The 19,270-nt window shown below is 41.5% G+C and overlaps 2 protein-coding genes across 4 annotated transcripts in view; both read left to right on the top strand.

Annotated features, from left to right (window-relative positions):
* Positions 1 to 9,995: 9,995 nt before the first annotated feature.
* Positions 9,996 to 11,777, top strand: LOC122129561 (ladderlectin-like). 2 transcript variants are annotated; one of them, XM_042704514.1, is made up of 7 exons: positions 9,996 to 10,095; positions 10,178 to 10,286; positions 10,624 to 10,671; positions 10,770 to 10,879; positions 11,085 to 11,210; positions 11,382 to 11,478; positions 11,564 to 11,777. In XM_042704514.1, exons 2-7 carry the CDS (start codon positions 10,211 to 10,213, stop codon positions 11,632 to 11,634), a joined length of 528 nt encoding a protein of 175 aa, XP_042560448.1. In that variant the 5' UTR covers positions 9,996 to 10,095; positions 10,178 to 10,210; the 3' UTR covers positions 11,635 to 11,777. The 2 variants fall into 2 exon arrangements, with proteins under 2 accessions (XP_042560448.1, XP_042560449.1); XM_042704515.1 differs by having other exon boundaries at positions 10,027 to 10,095; positions 10,189 to 10,286.
* Positions 11,778 to 16,879: 5,102 nt separating this feature from the next.
* Positions 16,880 to 19,270, top strand: part of ksr1a (kinase suppressor of ras 1a) — a 42,732-nt gene continuing 40,341 nt past the window's right edge. The window contains exon 1 of one of the 2 annotated variants that reach the window (XM_042704506.1): positions 16,880 to 17,079. Coding sequence is in view for 1 of the 2 variants with exons in the window: in XM_042704505.1 (XP_042560439.1) it covers positions 17,160 to 17,183 (24 nt within the window). In the remaining variant the exon portion in view is untranslated. The other variant, XM_042704505.1, reaches the window with a different exon arrangement.

Raw genomic sequence — 19,270 nt, 5'->3', positions numbered from 1 at the left:
TGTTTAGTTCGATTATTTTATTTGAGGTGTTTTCTGTTCTGAGATGCTCTTTATTTAAACTTTATTACCTTATTTCCAAATAAAGTTATTTCCAAACAAGTTATTCTCTTCCAAGTATTTCGCTTTAATGACTTTGTTATTATATATTACTTACTTTCTATAGTAGCACAACCTGAACACAAATAAAGCTGTTCGTAAAATAGCCCTAAAGAGAAAAATGATCTATCTATTGCATGCGGAGGATGTAACGAAGAACCATTTTTAGCAGCGTTCAGTGAGCAACTATAGGCAAATGAGCTCGAGCGACTTCCGGTTACGATTTTTCAAAATAAAAGTCCCTTATTAGCCCCGTGTTTTCTTAAACTATCAGAGATATTAATTTCATAGTAACATCAAAATGGGTTCAAAACGATTCACTGATGTTACAAAAGTATGGTTTTCTTGTTTTAATATAATGAACAATGACTAAACAGACAATATTGTATTAAGAAAAAGTAAAACACACCCCAATATGCTGATAAAAGGATTATGCCTTCATTAAAGTTGGTTGAACTTGTTCAGAACTGTAAAGAAAGGGTAAAATATGTTTAGCAGTCATTATTCTGGTCATTCACTGTGAAAAAACACTTGACACACAGATCACACAGGTGAAAAGGGATTATCTCCAATGCCAGGGTATTGCCATGTGACACGTATCACACTTTGCTGATGAAACTAAAGATTGTGTCTCAATAAAAGTGGGGTGGAATATGTTAAGGACACTCCCAACATTAAATAAAATGTGTGAAGTAGTTGAGATTTACGTCCCTGAATGCTCCACAATACTTTAAACATAGGTGATCAGACAGGCGAAAATGCATTATCTTCAATGGCAGGGCCATGTGACATGTATTACTCTTTGCTGAAAAAACTAAAGATTGTGTCTCAATGAAAGGGGGGTGGAATATGTTCAGGACACTCCAAACATTGAATAAAATGTGTGAAGTAGTTGAGATTTACGTCCCTGAATGCTCCACAATACTTTAAACATAGGCCTACACACAGGCGAAAATGCATTAACTTCAATGGCAGGGCCATGTGATACGTATGACACTTTGCTGATTAAACTAAAGATTGTGTCTCAATGAAAGGGGGGTGGAATATGTTCAGGACACTCCAAACATTAAATAAAATGTGTGAAGTAGTTGAGATTTACGTCCCTGAAGGCTCCACAATACTTTAAACATAGGTGATCAGACAGGCGAAAATGCATTGTCTTCAATGGCAGGGCCATGTGACATGTATTGCTCTTTGCTGAAAAAACTAAAGATTGTGTCTCAATGAAAGGGGGGTGGAATATGTTCAGGACACTCCAAACATTAAATAAATTGTGTGAAGTAGTTGAGATTTACGTCCCTGAATGCTCCACAATACTTTAAACATAGGCCTACACACAGGCGAAAATATATTATCTTCAATGGCAGGGCCATGAGACATGTATCACTCTTTGCTGAAAAAACTAAAGATTGTGTCTCAATGAAAGGGGGGTGGAATATGTTCAGGACACTCCAAACATTAAATAAAATGTGTGAAGTAGTTGAGATTTACGTCCCTGAATGCTCCACAATACTTTAAACATAGGTGATCAGACAGGCGAAAATGCATTATCTTCAATGGCAGGGCCATGTGACATGTATCGCTCTTTGCTGAAAAAACTAAAGATTGTGTCTCCATGAAAGGGGGGTGGAATATGTTCAGGACACTCCAAACATTAAATAAAATGTGTGAAGTAGTTGAGATTTACGTCCCTGAATGCTCCACAATACTTTAAACATAGGCCTACACACAGGCGAAAATATATTATCTTCAATGGCAGGGCCATGTGACATGTATCACTCTTTGCTGAAAAAACTAAAGATTGTGTCTCAATGAAAGGGGGGTGGAATATGTTCAGGACACTCCAAACATTAAATAAAATGTGTGAAGTAGTTGAGATTTACGTCCCTGAATGCTCCACAATACTTTAAACATAGGTGATCAGACAGGCGAAAATGCATTATCTTCAATGGCAGGGCCATGTGACATGTATCGCTCTTTGCTGAAAAAACTAAAGATTGTGTCTCAATGAAAGGGGGGTGGAATATGTTCAGGACACTCCAAACATTAAATAAAATGTGTGAAGTAGTTGAGATTTACGTCCCTGAAGGCTCCACAATACTTTAAACATAGGCCTACACACAGGCGAAAATGCATTAACTTCAATGGCAGGGCCATGTGATACGTATGACACTTTGCTGATTAAACTAAAGATTGTGTCTCAATGAAAGGGGGGTGGAATATGTTCAGGACACTCCAAACATTAAATAAAATGTGTGAAGTAGTTGAGATTTACGTCCCTGAATGCTCCACAATACTTTAAACATAGGCCTACACACAGGCGAAAATATATTATCTTCAATGGCAGGGCCATGTGACATGTATCACTCTTTGCTGAAAAAACTAAAGATTGTGTCTCAATGAAAGGGGGGTGGAATATGTTCAGGACACTCCAAACATTAAATAAAATGTGTGAAGTAGTTGAGATTAACGTCCCTGAATGCTCCACAATACTTTAAACATAGGTGATCAGACAGGCGAAAATGCATTACCTTCAATGGCAGGGCCATGTGACATGTATCGCTCTTTGCTGAAAAAACTAAAGATTGTGTCTCAATGAAAGGGGGGTGGAATATGTTCAGGACACTCCAAACATTAAATAAAATGTGTGAAGTAGTTGAGATTTACGTCCCTGAATGCTCCACAATACTTTAAACATAGGCCTTCACACAGGCGAAAATATATTATCTTCAATGGCAGGGCCATGTGACATGTATCACTCTTTGCTGAAAAAACTAAAGATTGTGTCTCAATGAAAGGGGGGTGGAATATGTTCAGGACACTCCAAACATTAAATAAAATGTGTGAAGTAGTTGAGATTTACGTCCCTGAATGCTCCACAATACTTTAAACATAGGTGATCAGACAGGCGAAAATGCATTATCTTCAATGGCAGGGCCATGTGACATGTATCGCTCTTTGCTGAAAAAACTAAAGATTGTGTCTCAATGAAAGGGGGGTGGAATATGTTCAGGACACTCCAAACATTAAATAAAATGTGTGAAGTAGTTGAGATTTACGTCCCTGAAGGCTCCACAATACTTTAAACAGAGGCCTACACACAGGCGAAAATGCATTAACTTCAATGGCAGGGCCATGTGACACGTACGTTTAAAGTATTGTGGAGCACTCAGGGACGTAGATCTCAACTACTTCACACATTTTATTTAATGTTTGGAGTGTCCTGAACATATTCCACCCCCCTTTCATTGAGACACAATCTTTAGTTTCATCAGCAAACTGTCATAGGTATCACATGGCCCTACCATTGAAGACAATGCATTTTCGCCTGTGTTTAGGCCTATGTTTAAAGTATTGTGGAGCATTCAGGGACGTAAATCTCAGCTACTTCACACATTTTATTTAATGTTTGGAGTGTCCTGAACATATTCCACCCCCCTTTCATTGAGACACAATCTTTAGTTTTTTCAGCAAAGAGTGATACATGTCACATGGCCCTGCCATTGAAGATAATGCATTTTCGCCTGTCTGATCACCTATGTTTAAAGTATTGTGGAGCATTCAGGGACGTAAATCTCAACTACTTCACACATTTTATTTAATGTTTGGAGTGTCCTGAACATATTCCACCCCCCTTTCATTGAGACACAATCTTTAGTTTTTTCAGCAAAGAGTGATACATGTCACATGGCCCTGCCATTGAAGATAATGCATTTTCGCCTGTCTGATCACCTATGTTTAAAGTATTGTGGAGCATTCAGGGACGTAAATCTCAACTACTTCACACATTTTATTTAATGTTTGGAGTGTCCTGAACATATTCCACCTCCCTTTCATTGAGACACAATCTTTAGTTTTTTCAGCAAAGAGTGATACATGTCACATGGCCCTACCATTGAAGACAATGCATTATCGCCTGTCTGATCACCTATGTTTAAAGTATTGTGGAGCCTTCAGGGACGTAAATCTCAACTACTTCACACATTTTATTTAAAGTTCGGAGTGTCCTGAACATATTCCACCCCCCTTTTATTGAGACACAATCTTTAGTTTCATCAGCAAAGTGTGAAACGTGTCATATGGCCCTGCCATTGAAGATAATACATTTTCGTCTGCGTGTAGGCCTATGTTTAAAGTATTGTGGAGCATTCAGGGACGTAAATCACAACTACTTCACACATTTTATTTAATGTTTGGAATGTCCTAAACATATTCCAGCCCCCTTTCATTGAGACACAATCTTTAGTTTCATCAGCAAAGTTTGATACGTGTCACATGGCAATACCCTGGCATTGGAGATAATCCCTTTTCACCTGTGTGATCTGTGTGTCAAGTGTTCTGAACATGTTCAACCAACTTTAATGAAGACATAATCCTTTTATCAGCAGATTGTTGTGTATTTTACTGTTTCTTACTACAATATTTGCAATGATGCCTGTTTAGTCAGTGTTCCCTATATTTAAACAAGAAAATCATACTTTTGTAACATCAGTGAATCGTTTTTAACCAATTTTGATGTTACTATGAAAGTAATATTATTTGTCAATTTTCAGCTACAGCTTAGTCATTATCAAAGTATCCTGTACGCTTAAAATTAACTCACTATATCTTACCTTGTTTTAAAGCAAGTTAATATAATGCACAGTTAACAAAATACCATTATAAAGTCTGATCTAGCGAGTAGACAGATTAGGACTTTATAATGACAAATAGGCTACTATAACTTTCAGACACGCTTTTAACTATGTTCCCGATCATTAGGACAAATGGAACAATAAAACTCGTTGCATAAAAACGTTTTTTATATTACCCAGTCGATTAACAGCGTTGTTTGTTGTAAAAACCTTTCATTTGATACAACAAACTAATTTTACTTCCTCGTTTCGTTTTACTTCCTGGGGTTATTGTGGGTTATCGTTGCTAGCAGAACGGAACTACCATTTTTACATTGGAAAATGTGGTATCTACTGTATGTCCTTCTTCCTCTTCCTGGTATTGTCCTCGCTTCCTCGTACTCATCCATCCCGGATGGCAGATGACCCTGAGCCAAGCAACGTGCACAGATAGACCTCAGCTGGTGCTCAAGCACCTGCCCTTATGCCCTCTGACTTGACTAGTGCTCTCTTTGCAGGATCTTTTTTTTCTAACTTTGTTATTTTATTTGTTTAATGGTATAGTTTATCTTTTTAAAACATTTACTATGGCATCAGTTCCCAGTTAAAAGCGTACCGTAACTAAGCGGACAAGTGCACTTCAGTTCTAATTGAGACTGCAGGAGGCCCTGCACCTCCCCCCTTTAGTTCCCCAGCAACCCAGCGTCCTTCGGAGTCAGCCATCCACAGTTCCCCGAGTTGCCTTCTTTGGGGACAGCAAGGTAACCACACGGTGCCAAAGCTTTGACATCCGTCACTGTTGTGAAATTAGACCACTATTAAAACATAACTTATAGCCTAACTTGCACAGTAGCCTACCAATAAGTTTGACAACAAACAAGCTAGCATGGTGAAAAGTAGCCTCGTCAATGAAAATAAGTGAACAGCGTTAGTGAACATATCATTAACGTATGACAGGTAAATATTGATAACATGGTTATCATGGTCTATGCATTCAGGTTAGCCTATTGGTCACCCCTTCCTTGTGCAGCACTAACCCATCTGCTTCTGGTGTATGCTCGGACATTTTAATCAAAGGAAATGTTTAGCTTGATCCACACCTTTGTTGGGCTATATTAATTTGTTTTAATTTGTCAGGTTTTAATGGCACACACGACACACTGGAACACACACGTGTATATATGTAGGCGACACAGGACACACACACACGCAGGCCTGAGGTCGCGGTGAATTTATTCTCTGCCTTTTCCCATCCTGGAAAGTCCCTCCTCCAGGACCCCCCAGGAGCAGTGGGCAGCTTGTAAGCGCCCGGGGACCAAGTGAAGTGAACTGTCCATCTTTGGTCAGGGGTGTTCTTCTTGCATGTTTTTCTGTTGGGGTTCTTAGTGGAGGAAACCCCTTGTGAACACGGGGAGAACATGCAAACTCCACACAGAAAGGCCCGGGAGATAGCCAGGGGCGGACTGGCCATCGGGGATACCGGGGGAAGCCCCGGTGGGCCGACGGGGTTGGGCTGGTCTAAAATACCGGCCCACTTCCATCACCAACCGGCCCTCCCTCTCACATCAGACTGAATTTTACAATACTGCTCGCGATCTGTATTCACACTCATGGTGTCTATTTTTCGAACATTTCTGAAGTGTCTTCTGAAATGGGTTCTTACGGACTTCGGAAGACCAGCGTAAGAAAAGATCTCCGCCTGATTCATGAACGCCTGAAAATGGGTTCTTACACAGCCAAAGCATATTCATCTAGCAAACTATACCTACCTTGGAGTGTTACAATAGCCAGTACCATTTTATTCCATGTGTCCATCCAGGCAAATTGGTGGATCCAAATGTTATTAAAAAAACAAAACATATATGATGTAATTTCTTTGTAATCATCCAAAATAATGTTAAGTGTCTGGGTATTTTTCCAAGTAGGCCACTGACTGGTCGATACGTGCGATGCATTGAGTGGGCAGCGCGCCTTGTATTGAGTGGGCCGGTCTGACAGTAACTCCCGGGCCACTCCCCCCCCCCCAGTCCACCCCTGCTGACTGATGTGATACAATATCTTCTATGGTCACATGCAAAAATAAGTGGATTTTAGTCCCAGGATCTAGGCTAATCTATACATATATACAGCCATGGACAAAAAAGACTGGCACCCCTGCACTTCTGTCAGATAATGCACCACTTCTCCCAGAAAATTGTTGCAATGACAAATGCTTTGGTATTCACATGTTTATTTCTTTTGTTTACATTAGAACAACACAAAAAAAATCTGAGAAAAAAATGCCAAATCTGACTTGATTCCACATGTGGCATAACAAAATGGAGTGGAGCTAGGAATAGACAGAGCACGACTACGCCACCCTAGGAGTTGCGCCCAGGGAAATAATTGAGTTGGGATGACACTAGCCCACTAGGGGCACACAGGTTCGTGAAACTGAGGAAGCGTGGAGACGTGTGTCCATAAATAATAAATATGTCTTATTTAATTACAACCAGGTAAAATACAAAAACATACGAATAGGGAACAGTAGGACAGACAAGGGACAACACAACAACTAAATGAACAGAACACAAACAGGACTGAGGCTTACCAAGTCAGGCAGGAGTATTACGAAGTGGGGTATTATCTCCAGGAGGACACAGCAACCGTGCACTGCTCACACCAAATGCACATAAAAAGGTGAACCCACACACACCAAAATGAGCTCGAAATCACACACACGGGAGATGCTACCAACACTAGGGTGGGGAAGGATGGACTACCTAGCCCTGGGGCACCCAGTACAGACAACAAAACAAACAGAACCAAAAATAGCCACCTAAAGATGGCTACAAATAAACGGAAAAGAAATACGAAACAACCATTAACACACACACGTAAACACACACACGCAGGAGCAGCTCTTTCAAACAGCAGCTGCCGGGAAGGAGGACGAGACGTGAGGGAAGACGAACATCAAACGATACAATCACTATAAGCAAAACAGCAGCGGCGTCAACCCACCCAGGCCAATCCCAGGCATCCAAGGGCACGAGACGCAAGAAGCAGCTACTATGTGTCCGCTAGCTGTTTGTAGCACACAACGAACGTGTAATCCGTTTCGGAGTGAACAGGAGATGGAGTAAGGGCTGTGTAACACTTACTACTAGTTGCAGTTAAGTAGGTTATCAGGACTAGTCTAGGTTCGTTGGAGCAGTAAAATAGTTAAAACAATGTAAATATTAATATAATAAACACACCACATACCATAGAATTAATTGAAATGCCGGCTTGTTTTATATAATAATAGAAAAGGTAAGTTGGATTTAGATAGAAAAATAACAAATAGGTACCATATAACACATTAACAATACAATTTACATATAACACACATCTTACATAAAAATCTTAAGGAGATGCAATTCAAATGCAATCCTTTTCTATTAAGAAAATATTTACTATATTCTAATTTTGGTTTTATTTATATATATATATATATATTCTTATATATTCTATTTAAATTGGTATTTAAACTGTAACTTAATATTATTATTTAGTTTTTATTTCAGTTAACTATTTATAATCTGTTATATCAGTATCAAAATTCTAATAAATTCTCTTAAATTCTCAATTTATCTATTTAAATATCAAAAGAACATTTTTTTAAACATATTGTGAATGTAATGATGTAAGTTCAGTGTGTGGTAACTGGCTTGTTAAGTTCAGATTCTTTCTTACGACCACGTTTTGCAGTTCGTAAATTCCACTTGCGGTAGGAACAGTCCATAGATCTGATGTGTTTTCACTCTTACCACGAAATCCGCGAACTTCTAGTTGAAATAAAGCAGGCTCCTGTCAGCCCTACCATTCATACGATGAAAGGATTGCTAGTCTTGTCAGAAAAGCAGGTGCTGACCTCCGATGGAACAGGATTCCGTGTGGTTACTCGCTGGGAAAGCTCGCCATCTATTTCTACTACAATCATGGAGCTATGATGCTAGCATGCAATGCCTAGCTCCACGCGACTTCTTCTTTTCTCAACAACTTAACTAAGGTGACAGTCTACCAACGAAGACAAAACACTTTAAGAAAATAAAATAAAAGTACAAACAGTACAAATCTAATCAAGTTTCTAGTTTCTTTAGCTCACTGAAAAACTAACGTCCTTCTCCTAGCTGGCTTTCTTCAATCTCCACCGTTCTACCGTTCAGGAAGAATTAACTTGTTTCTCATTGGCTCACTGTCTTAAAGCAACAGTGCATTTTTGTATAGTTTTGATATTCATCTTAATCTTTTTAAACATTTTAATCCGATTAAATCATGGATTGTATAACTAATATAAACTACTCTAGTAAGTTTTAATAATATTTATTTCGACTATTTATTCACTTATTTATTAACTAAATCATGTTTATTTTTAACCTGGGTTACAGCTGGAAATGACGACCCAAACAAAACAGTCTTTAAAACACAAGACTAACTGGTGGACTTGAGCTCAACGCAACAGGTACCAGGACATACGACGCATGCCCAGATGGCATCTCGTGGTGAATTTATACGGGCTGGGCAGACTCGCAAAGTGTCACTTAATTACAGGTAGATTGAGAGGGACAGGGAGCAGTAAACAGATGGTAAAGTGACGCCAGGTTTAACCCGTCATGCTACACACACAAAACTCCAAAAATGGACTGGACAAAATGATTGGCACCCTCAACTTAATATTTGGTAGCATACCCTTTGGAAAAAATAACTGAAATCAATCGCTTCCTGTAACCATGAATGAGTGTCTTACAACTCTCTACTGGAATTTTGGACCACTCTTCTTTTGCCAACTGCTCCAGGTCTCTCACATTTGAAGGGTGCCTTCTCCCAACTGCTGTTTTGAGATCATACGTTATCACCGTCTGTCTGCACGCTCGCAACGCTCACTCACGACCAAACAGAGCCGCGCGCTTGACACCACAGTCTCAAACAGGCGGGATTCCTGTGCTACTTGAGAGTATTTTATTTCTAACTCTAAAAATTAAACAAAATAAGTACACTAAATAGGTTGATAGGCGTGAATTATTTTTTTTTGGGGGGGGGGCTAAGGAGACTTTTGGGAGGTGTCCAGCCCCCAAAATAGGGCTAGATAAGCCTCTGGTAGGGAGTGAAACAGGTGTGTGTGATTGTGTGATTGGGAGACGTGAATGCAGTGCAGCTGGAACGGTGAACGAGACTGATGACATGCAGCTGGAAGTGTGAGCCCTGAATTGCTGAAGGGGGCGTGGCCGGAGCGCAGCTCAGCAGAGACGTGACACTCCGACACGTGTCTCAGAATGGTATAAAAAGCAGACCAAACGCTGTGCTCATCACTGCATTAGTTTACTTTACCTGAACAGGTGTGCCTTATACTCATCTACAACAGGTAAGAATCCTGCTGTTCTCTGGTCACGCACTCTGAAAAACCTTCAATGATCTACTAAATGTGACCATTTTTTAATCCTTAGATTCCCCAGAGGAAGAAGAATTTACACATCAACATGAAGGTTCTCATACTGGCCGCTCTTCTCTGTATGCACTCTGCTGTGACCCATGCTGCGACCCGTGCTGCACCTGGTAAGTACACTCTTTAATCAGACTCTACCTACCGTCTCTCAAAACGGCAACATTCAGCTTTAGCATTCTTCATAGACATGTATCAGTCATCTTCTGAATCAACCTATATGTTAACATCTGGATATTCTCCTTTTTGATGTTTCTAATGTGGCAAAAACCTGTGAACACTGTGGTGTCATTTTGTGTTTATCTCTGCAGCAGACTCTGTTCACAGTTTGACATCTCTGTTCTAAATGTCTATGTTGTTCAGCATCTCAAAGAAAGAACTCCTGTAATACTCTAGCCATGGGGAAATGTTTCTAATGATGGATTGATAGTTCTGTTTCTTCTTTCTCAGTCTCTAACTCGACAGCCTCCTCTATGGTGGAGGGCCCTCTGCCAGCAGGTATGAAAGTGATCTGCGGAATGATATTAGCTGGTGGTGGTGAAAAAGTAAGACGGATATTTTGCGATATAAATGCAACATGTTTCGTTTTCTCCCAGTTGAGATTGGACTTCCAGTGTATCCTGGTCCGTGTCCTTCTGGCTGGTTCGCACAAGGTTCCCGCTGCTTTTTGATGGTGACCTCCCAGAAGAACTGGAAGGATGCTGCGGTAAGGCACAATGACTGCATTTAAAGGGGGAGAGAAGGTGCTTCACTTGGATTAACACAATGCAGTAACCCCTAAATATGAGGGGTGATATAAAAAAAAAACCTTGTTTGTTTGGAAAATGAAAATAATGAAGCTGATCTTTTACATACTCTTTCTCCTATGTACCATTACACTCTTCCTCCCTTCCTCTTCCCCCCCCCCCCAGGTGCATTGTGTGGGGCAGCAAGGCAGTCTGGCCTCTGTGCAGTCTTCTGAGGAATACAACTTCCTGCAGTCTATGGTTATACTTTCAGGCCAATCAAGCGCTTGGATCGGAGGTTTCTATTTCCAGGTCAGGAGAAGTATCTTGATTTGACCTTACTGAGACACGGCATCATAGCTATTACTGTTAAAACAGTCTCTGTCCCAAAACTTGAATTTCTTCACAAATTAATTTGAACATACAATGGGGTACCACAGCTGTTATGACCACACGACCAAGTGCTGTGATTCTGTCTTTTAGGGTGCCTGGCTGTGGATTGACAGCGCTGGCTTCTATTACACTAACTGGAAGAACCAATATGGGTCCAGTTATCCTTGCTTGCACCTGAATTCCATTGGTAAGTTTCTTGTTCTGAAAGCTATGTACATACAGCATGTCACTGCTTCTGGGAGGCTTATGTTTTGCCTTTGTATGGTTCGTAGGTGGCTGGTCAAACTACCACTGTTGGTCATCCCGCGTATTCTTCTGTGCCAGGAGCACACCATCCTGCTGATGAGACACCTGCAGTGTAACATTTTCTTTACATGAAATGACATGTCACTGACTTCCATGTTATGTAGAGGAATAACAGGCTTGGAAATCTCTGTATTGTGGTTTAAATGTTTGTGAAATACAATAAATATGTGCTGAAATGTATTTGACCTTTGTGGACAATGTTATTTACAATGATGTTTACATCACTGTATAATGTTAAAGAAATGCAAAAGTGCTCAATGCCAAAGTCATGGTTTGGGAATGGAAGAGCTGATTTTTTCATTGACCTTGGGAGAACACATTTATTCCACTAAGTAGTTTTCATTTACCCAGTATTTGTTTCTCATTGCTGACTTCCTAACCGCACAGCTTGATCTTCATCTTCAACTTGATTAGTAGTCGTGCACAACCACGTGTGTTTCACTGTGGTATGAGAGGGAGAAAAAAGAGATACAGCGATGGCGAGAGGACCAGATGTGACGATGCAAATGAAGAGAAGGGCTGCCTGCCTCCTGAAAGATGTGCGGGAGGGGGAGCCTGGTTGGGGGCACGATGAAAAAATAATTGCGACGCAGATGCTTTTACAATGTCTATTAGCAATGGAGTTATTAGACTTTCCTCTTTCTTTATTGCAAGGAGTTCTTCAAGGGTTCTTTGCTATGCTCAAACAATCTGAACTCTGCACACACAAACATTGTTCTCAATCTTATTCGTGTAACGCTGAAGATGTCCAGTTTTGATACATATATATTTCCCTTGTATATGTAACAAGGCATGCTTCCCGTTAGGTTCTTTTAGGATCTTTCAATCAAAGGCATTGGACTGTTTGGCGTCCGATGGGATTTGAACACAAAACCTTCTGGTCTGCGCCCTGAGCCATACGGACCGTGTTTTAGTGAAGACTTTATTATCACAGCCGAAACAGGCTGCAGCTTGGCCTGAAGCCTGGATAGCTCAGTCGGTAGAACATAAGACTTTTAATCTGAGGGTCCAGGGTTCAAGTCCCTGTTCAGGCGATTGCTTTAAAACCAGAATTGTAGACATGTGCTGTCACCCTATTGCAAAAACCGAGGGGCGTTAGGATAAGATACTTGTCGACGACTGTACACGTCGCTGTTGCTCAGTCCACTGTGAGCTTCAGTCCTGGCCTTTACGTTTCAACTCAGCACAGCTGCCTGAGTCTCAGAAACTGGAAATGTCATAAAAGGAGCAGTTTGGGGGAAGATCCTTGTCGACAACTGTACACGTCGCTGTTGCTTAGTCCACTGTGAGCTTCAGTCCTGGCCTTTGCGTTTCAACTCAGCACAGCTGCCTGAGTCTCAGAAACTGGAAATGTCATAAAAGGAGCAGTTTGCATATTCTACCAAAGTCTCTCAAAGTTCAGTAATGGCTTGAAATTCACAGGCCCAGGGGTTTTCATTAGTCAACCTGCCTTGAGTGATTTTGTCAATGACCCCGACGTGATTTGAACACACAACCTTCTGATCTGGAGTCCGACTCGCTACCGTTGCGCCACGAGGTCCCACAGGTGCCTTGGAGATAAGCCTTCACAGTCGTTCCCAAATCCGTTGGTAGAACCATGTGACTTGCAACCTTCTGTCCAGGAAAAAGCTTTCAAAGAGTTTGTAGTCTTCAAAAAGATAATCTCTCTTTCTAGCAGGCATGCTTCCCGTTAGGTTCTTTTTTTTTTTTTTTTTTTTTTAAACATATATTTATTAAGAATTTTGTTCATTTTACTAACAAACAATACAAGACAACACAGCAAGGCACATATAATGCAATTTGCTCTCACATATAGCACAAACAATAGATGTTCGTGTCACATTAGACAGTGTGATACAGTCATTAAGATTACATCAGCTAACTTACAATGTTTAAAGGGGAGAACAAAATGAAAACAAAACAAAACAAAAAGAAAAAGTACTCTATCCATTTTATCATCCAACCAACCATCAACATCCATGTTGTTATTCTCAAGGAAATTGTAGAAAATGTTCCATATTTCCCAAAACTTTTCTAGTCTATTTTTTGTTGTGTAACTTATCTTTTCTAAAGCTAAGTAAGAAGTCATTCCCCTCAACCATTGTGATGTGGCACAAGGTTTATCTGATTTCCATGATAGAGCTATACATCGTTTGGCTTCCAGAAAACAAATATTCAGTAGAGACCTAACTTTTTTAGAGGTAGTGAAGTTCTCTGGATATAGATTCAATAAGCACAATTTAGGACTAAGAGGCACTTCCTTGCCAATTATTTGGCTAGCAAGGTCCAACACCTTCCTCCAAAAAGAAAGTATCTTTTGACATTCCCACATGCAATGAAATAAGGTACCTTTTTGGTCTTTACATTTGAAGCAGGTATCAGGTATGTTAGGATTAAAATGGTGCAATTTAGCTGGTGTTATGTACAATCTACTTATCCATTTATATTGCAACAGTTTGGAGTTTGGAGTTTGTATTTATTGATTGGGTCTGAGCTAGAAAACATGCTTCTGAACATTCCTTCTCCTCCCAGCTGAGCACTGAAGGTCTAGTTCTAGTTCTAAGTAAAGGCATGTTAGGCTATTGCCGAGCTCCTTGGCCTACTTAGAACGACAGAGAGATGATGTGTTGCTGTAGGAGACTATTTTTTTCTAAAAACGAATTAATCTTATTTTTTAATCAGCTAAATCAACTCACCTTTCTTCCTTGTCTTCTATATGCTCACTACCTCTTTGTTTGCTACCTCACTTGTGTCCAGCAGAGGGCGCTAAGCACCAGTGTAGTGTCTGTAAGACTATAGACCGCAGCTCTGCACGTCTTCCTCTTTGTTCCTGTGCTCAGCCCTAGAGGCAGCCTCTATCTCACAGCCAGGCTCCGTGGCTGGATTTATGAGCGTGATTGTTGTCACCCCAATCAACCCCTATCACCTCCCACACCTTACACCTCCTTTCTTCTCATCTCCCTTGGCTTGGCCTTACTTACTCCCACACAGATACACACACACACACACAAACACACATACAAACACACATACAAACACACACACACACACTCATATACTATCACACACAGATAGATAGATAGATAGATACAGATCACACACTGCCAGGGTCATACACACACACACACACACACACACACCACACACATGAACGCTGGCCAGAGAGTCGGAGGAGGGTGTAGGGTCGTGGCTGGTGACGCTGGCTGGCTGGAAGACTAGCGTGCGTCTGTGGTTAAGCCTGCGAGGGCATCATCCTGCTTATTGCTGCAGGGCGGCGGCTGCTGCTGCTGCTGAGCCTTTAAGCAGAGCACGCCTTGTCCACCGTCTAGCCCCACGGCCCCCAGTCACACAACACCATGCCACGCTACACCCACCCTCAGCTACACCCTTAGCTACACCTGCACACACTACAAGTACAGCAAATACTGTGAAATGTATTCATCTGAGCTTGGAAGTAGGTGTATCAGGGGAACTATTCGCATGTCTGCTGGGAGCTCCCTATCTTCTCCCAGAGGCTATTCATTCTTAAACTGGGACCCATCACACACACACACACACACACACACACACTCACACCTGGGACCCATCCCGTTTCTCTCACATGAGCTGTTCTCTAGTATTCCAGGAACTATTCGGTTGGGCCTCGTCCTTGAAGACAGGTGCAGAGAGCAGACCAAATATGACATGAATATTTCTGGGCCCAACAGATCCTCCAATTAGAAAATTACACATAACCCACGGGGAAGGGTCAAGGAAGATTTAGTAAGATAAGAGGGATTCATCAGGTCTTTAAGAAAAGGAATGCAAAACCCCAGTATAGTCTCGAGATAATGCTCAGGTTTATGCTGTTGGTGTTATACCGGGGAAATTAACCTCTGCTTGACTTTTGATGTTTTTTGAAGATTTTTCCTGAATGCATAGAACAAAGAGTTTTTACTCTTATCAAAAACCTACAAATTAGCCACGCCAACCTCCTATCTAAACATCTAAACATGGCTGTCTGTCCCCTCCTGAACATCTAATCCTGTCGTTTCTCTAATTAACCAGCGAGAGAGCGTGAATACTCCACCTGTGAGTGATTATACTGTAAGTTGCATTGACGTATTACGGGTACTTGTTCTTCAGATTACCCACTGGCCTGTATGTGGAGGGCTTAAATATGATCCTCTCTGTTGTGTGTGTGATGCATAGGTTGACAGATCTTCACAAGCTTCTTTCCACTGGCGTCCTCTCTCTTAAACCTCAACCCAAGCGAAACTAGAGACAAGAGAAAGTATGAGCTGTTGAAATTGCCCTGAGAGACGACGTGACCGTGATCCTTTTTGTTTTGGTAATGACATTCAACACTGAGGACCTTACACAGCAAACTATGTAAATGTGCTCACCCACACATAAAACCAGACATCAACTAAGCCAATACAAAGTCTAAGAGTCTGTTATAATGCATTCAAAACAAGCAATCACAACATACAGTATACAAATGTGTTGGAGGGAAAAATAACATTGGTCCTTTCTGCTTTTGTGTGTACCATGGGGTGGTTTCAGGATATCCTCAATATAATCTGGGGACAATGCCTTTCCACAGTAAACTCTTCACGTAGCACTTAGAAGGTGCAAAATGTTGTTCAAGACCTACTTTACCATGATGATCTTTTTTATATGATTGCTATTTGCTTGCATTGTGACTGATGGCTTGGCTTTGCATAAGAACAGTGCAGTCCTTGCATCTTGATTCTTTGTTTTAGTAAATGTAGTATATTTGTCTACGCTTGCACAGCCTGGACAAGATGTGGAGAATGCACAATATTTCTGGTATTTTCTGGTATTTTCTGGTATTTTTCATCAACACTGTAGTTATAAGTTTAAAAGCACTGAAGTAATTTTGACAACAAAAACAGTGTACCCAACCATGTCCTCAGAGTGAAGAAACATGCAGGCAGAGACACAAAGACAGACAGACAGACACACACACACAAAGCACAGACACACACACACACATAAAGCACAGACACACCCACATACACACACACACACACCAACACACACATGTGTACACTTGGACCGACAGATATACACATACTTACAGACAGACAGACAGACAGACACACACACACACACACACACACACACACAACACAGGCCGTGTTGGGTCAGGTGAGCTGTGATAGGACACACTATCAGATTCCCCTCTCAATCCAATTTAATCTGACGTAACCCTTGGAGGGAGTCCTCCAGAGGGGAGCCACGCTGCCCTGCCGCTCACTGAAGAGCATTACAGCAGAGGCAGATTAACTAACGGCCAGCCAGCCAGGAGCCAGGAGCCAGGAGACAGGAGACAGTAGTAGTAAGCAGAGGGGAGACCATATGCTTCCTTGTTGTCTTGGTACAGGGGGGAGGTATGCAGGGTCCTCATGGGCCGTTTTGCTCCGGGATTATCACTTTGTGAGGGGGAAGCCAATCTGCCATTGGATCAACCAGACCAGTATGTATGGTGCTTTATCCTTCAGGAGCTTTCAGCTTTCAGGATTGTTTGTTTTCCTGCGGAGGTCATGAGGTGTTCTAATGCCTTGTAGGAGCACTTGGGAGGTGAGTGGAGGGAGCAGGAAGTGCTTCTAGATGTTTGCATCTGAAGTCTGTGGAGGTGTGCACTCAGGGTTTGGAGCTACGGGGTTCATCAAGATGCTATCTGTCTCTCAGCTGTCAGCTTTCAAACCTCCCATGGTCTGGCATGGTCTGTGTGGTTCATCGGTACTTGGCAGGAGTGGAGACAGGTCGGGTTGAGGAAGGCTTTTGTTTACCTCATTGTCCACATGATAGAAGCGATTTTCTAGAGCGATCTCCTCATGCTTTTCTGATCTTCAAATCAAACTTCACAGCAGAGTAAACAAACCCGCCATGCAAAACTAGGGCACATTTCAATTGATTGATGAACTGACTGGTTGAAACACGTGACGAAATAGTTATGGGAAATCCACTTGTCCTGTGATCAGATCAGAATATTGAATAGGATATTACGGGACGCTCACATGATCTTGGCACAGTTCGGGGAAAACAGACACAGAAAAAGATGGTAAATAGCTTTTTTCAGATGACTGGAGATGCTGCCTGTGCTCTGTGTGCAATTTGAGTGTTTATGAGTAAACAAGTATATTTGAGTGTTTATGTGTAAACGAGTATTTGATGGATGGTTGGTGTGTTACAGTGATTAAGGAGAAAGGCCCTCTTCAGATGGGAGAGAGAGAGAGAGAGAGAGAGAGAAAGAGAGAGAAGATGGAGAGAGGAGGGAGGAGAATGTGAGAGAAAGAGAAAGGAGAGATGACAGAGATGCAAACCAGTGGAGACAGGAGCGGGGGGGGGGGGGGGGCAGAGAGTCTGTGTGTGTGTGTGTGTGTCTGTGTTAAAATACATGGCATTCCTGGGGCTGTGTGGTGATCTCTGCTCGTCACTTTCTTCCATGCGCTCGCTACAATATATTAACACACACACTGCGACAACCCACTCACTCAGTGTGTTAGTGTACTTATGGAGTGTAACAGTATATGTGTTAGTGTACTTATGGAGTGTAACAGTATGTGTGTTAGTGTACTTATGGAGTGTAACAGTATGTGTGTTAGTGTACTTATGGAGTGTAACAAGATATGTTTTGTTTTCTCTTTTTTCTCCTTGTATTTATGTTCAACTGTTCCCGTGAATACATTGGCAATACAATGTATGATTTGTCATGCCAATAAAGATAAAAAAAGAAAAAAAGCATTTTTATTGAATTGACAGAGACAGAGCGAGAAAGAGAGAGAGAAAGAAAGAGAGGGAACAGACAAGCAAAGTGAGAGACAGAGGGAAGAGACAAACAGAGACAGAGAGAGAGAGAGAGAGAGAGAGAGAAAGAAAGAAAGGGAACAGACAAGAAGAGAGAGAGAGAGAAAGGGAAGAGACAAACAGAGAGAGAGAGTGAGTGAGAGAAGAGACGGGCAGATAGAGAGACAGATGGAGAGATGTGTGTTCTGAGAGTGACTCACATCTCAGATGGCAGAGGCATGTTTAATATGAAAGAACATCACACCCTCAATGAGACGGGAATTTGTTTGTGGCTCACTGGATGCTGTGGGCCTCTTTCAGACTCCATTCAGACACACCGACAGCACTGGACAATCTTATGAAGTGATAGTGTGTGTGTGTGTGTGTGTGTGTGTGCATGTGTGCATGCGTGCGTGTGGTGTGTGTGTATTTGTGTGTGTGTGTGGTCTATGCGTGTGCATGTGTGTTTGTGTGTGTGTGTGTGTGTGTGTTTGCATCTTTTAGTCTCAGTAATACTTTACTTGAACCCTCTGTGATAAGACTGAATATAACTATCGAGGAAAAACATGTCATGGCAGATCCTATACACTGCTGTGGGTTTTCCTGACAGATTAATTCCAGTTACATAACAGTTTCATGTCATCATTATTGAAAATGGTCACGACAGTCAGGGACCAGCGCAGTGAGGGACTCCATCTGTTCCCAGGTCAGCAGGCAGGGGTAGGTCTTTACCTGGACTCTGTGTCATAAGACTAGCATGACCGTGTCATAAACATGGCATGGCAGGTGACTTCAAATGACAGTTGCTGTCGAGAGGTTTGACAGCGTCATGGCACCCTTAGCGATAATTGTTATGTCAGATGTCAGAACTTTAGATG

Source organism: Clupea harengus, unplaced genomic scaffold, assembly GCF_900700415.2.
Source record: "Clupea harengus unplaced genomic scaffold, Ch_v2.0.2, whole genome shotgun sequence".
In the NCBI taxonomy this organism is placed as follows: Eukaryota; Metazoa; Chordata; class Actinopteri; order Clupeiformes; family Clupeidae; genus Clupea; species Clupea harengus.
Note: the sequence above shows the minus strand (reverse complement) of the source record. Positions and strands in the feature narration are given on the sequence as shown.

Excerpts from the sequence above, each read along its gene's own strand:
- LOC122129561 (XM_042704514.1), top strand. The coding sequence starts at position 10,211 with ATGAAGGTTCTCATACTGGCCGCTCTTCTCTGTATGCACTCTGCTGTG. Across the intron at positions 10,672-10,769 it reads GGAGGGCCCTCTGCCAGCAG|TTGAGATTGGACTTCCAGTG; the intron begins GTATGAAAGTGA and ends GTTTTCTCCCAG. Across the intron at positions 11,211-11,381 it reads TCGGAGGTTTCTATTTCCAG|GGTGCCTGGCTGTGGATTGA; the intron begins GTCAGGAGAAGT and ends TCTGTCTTTTAG.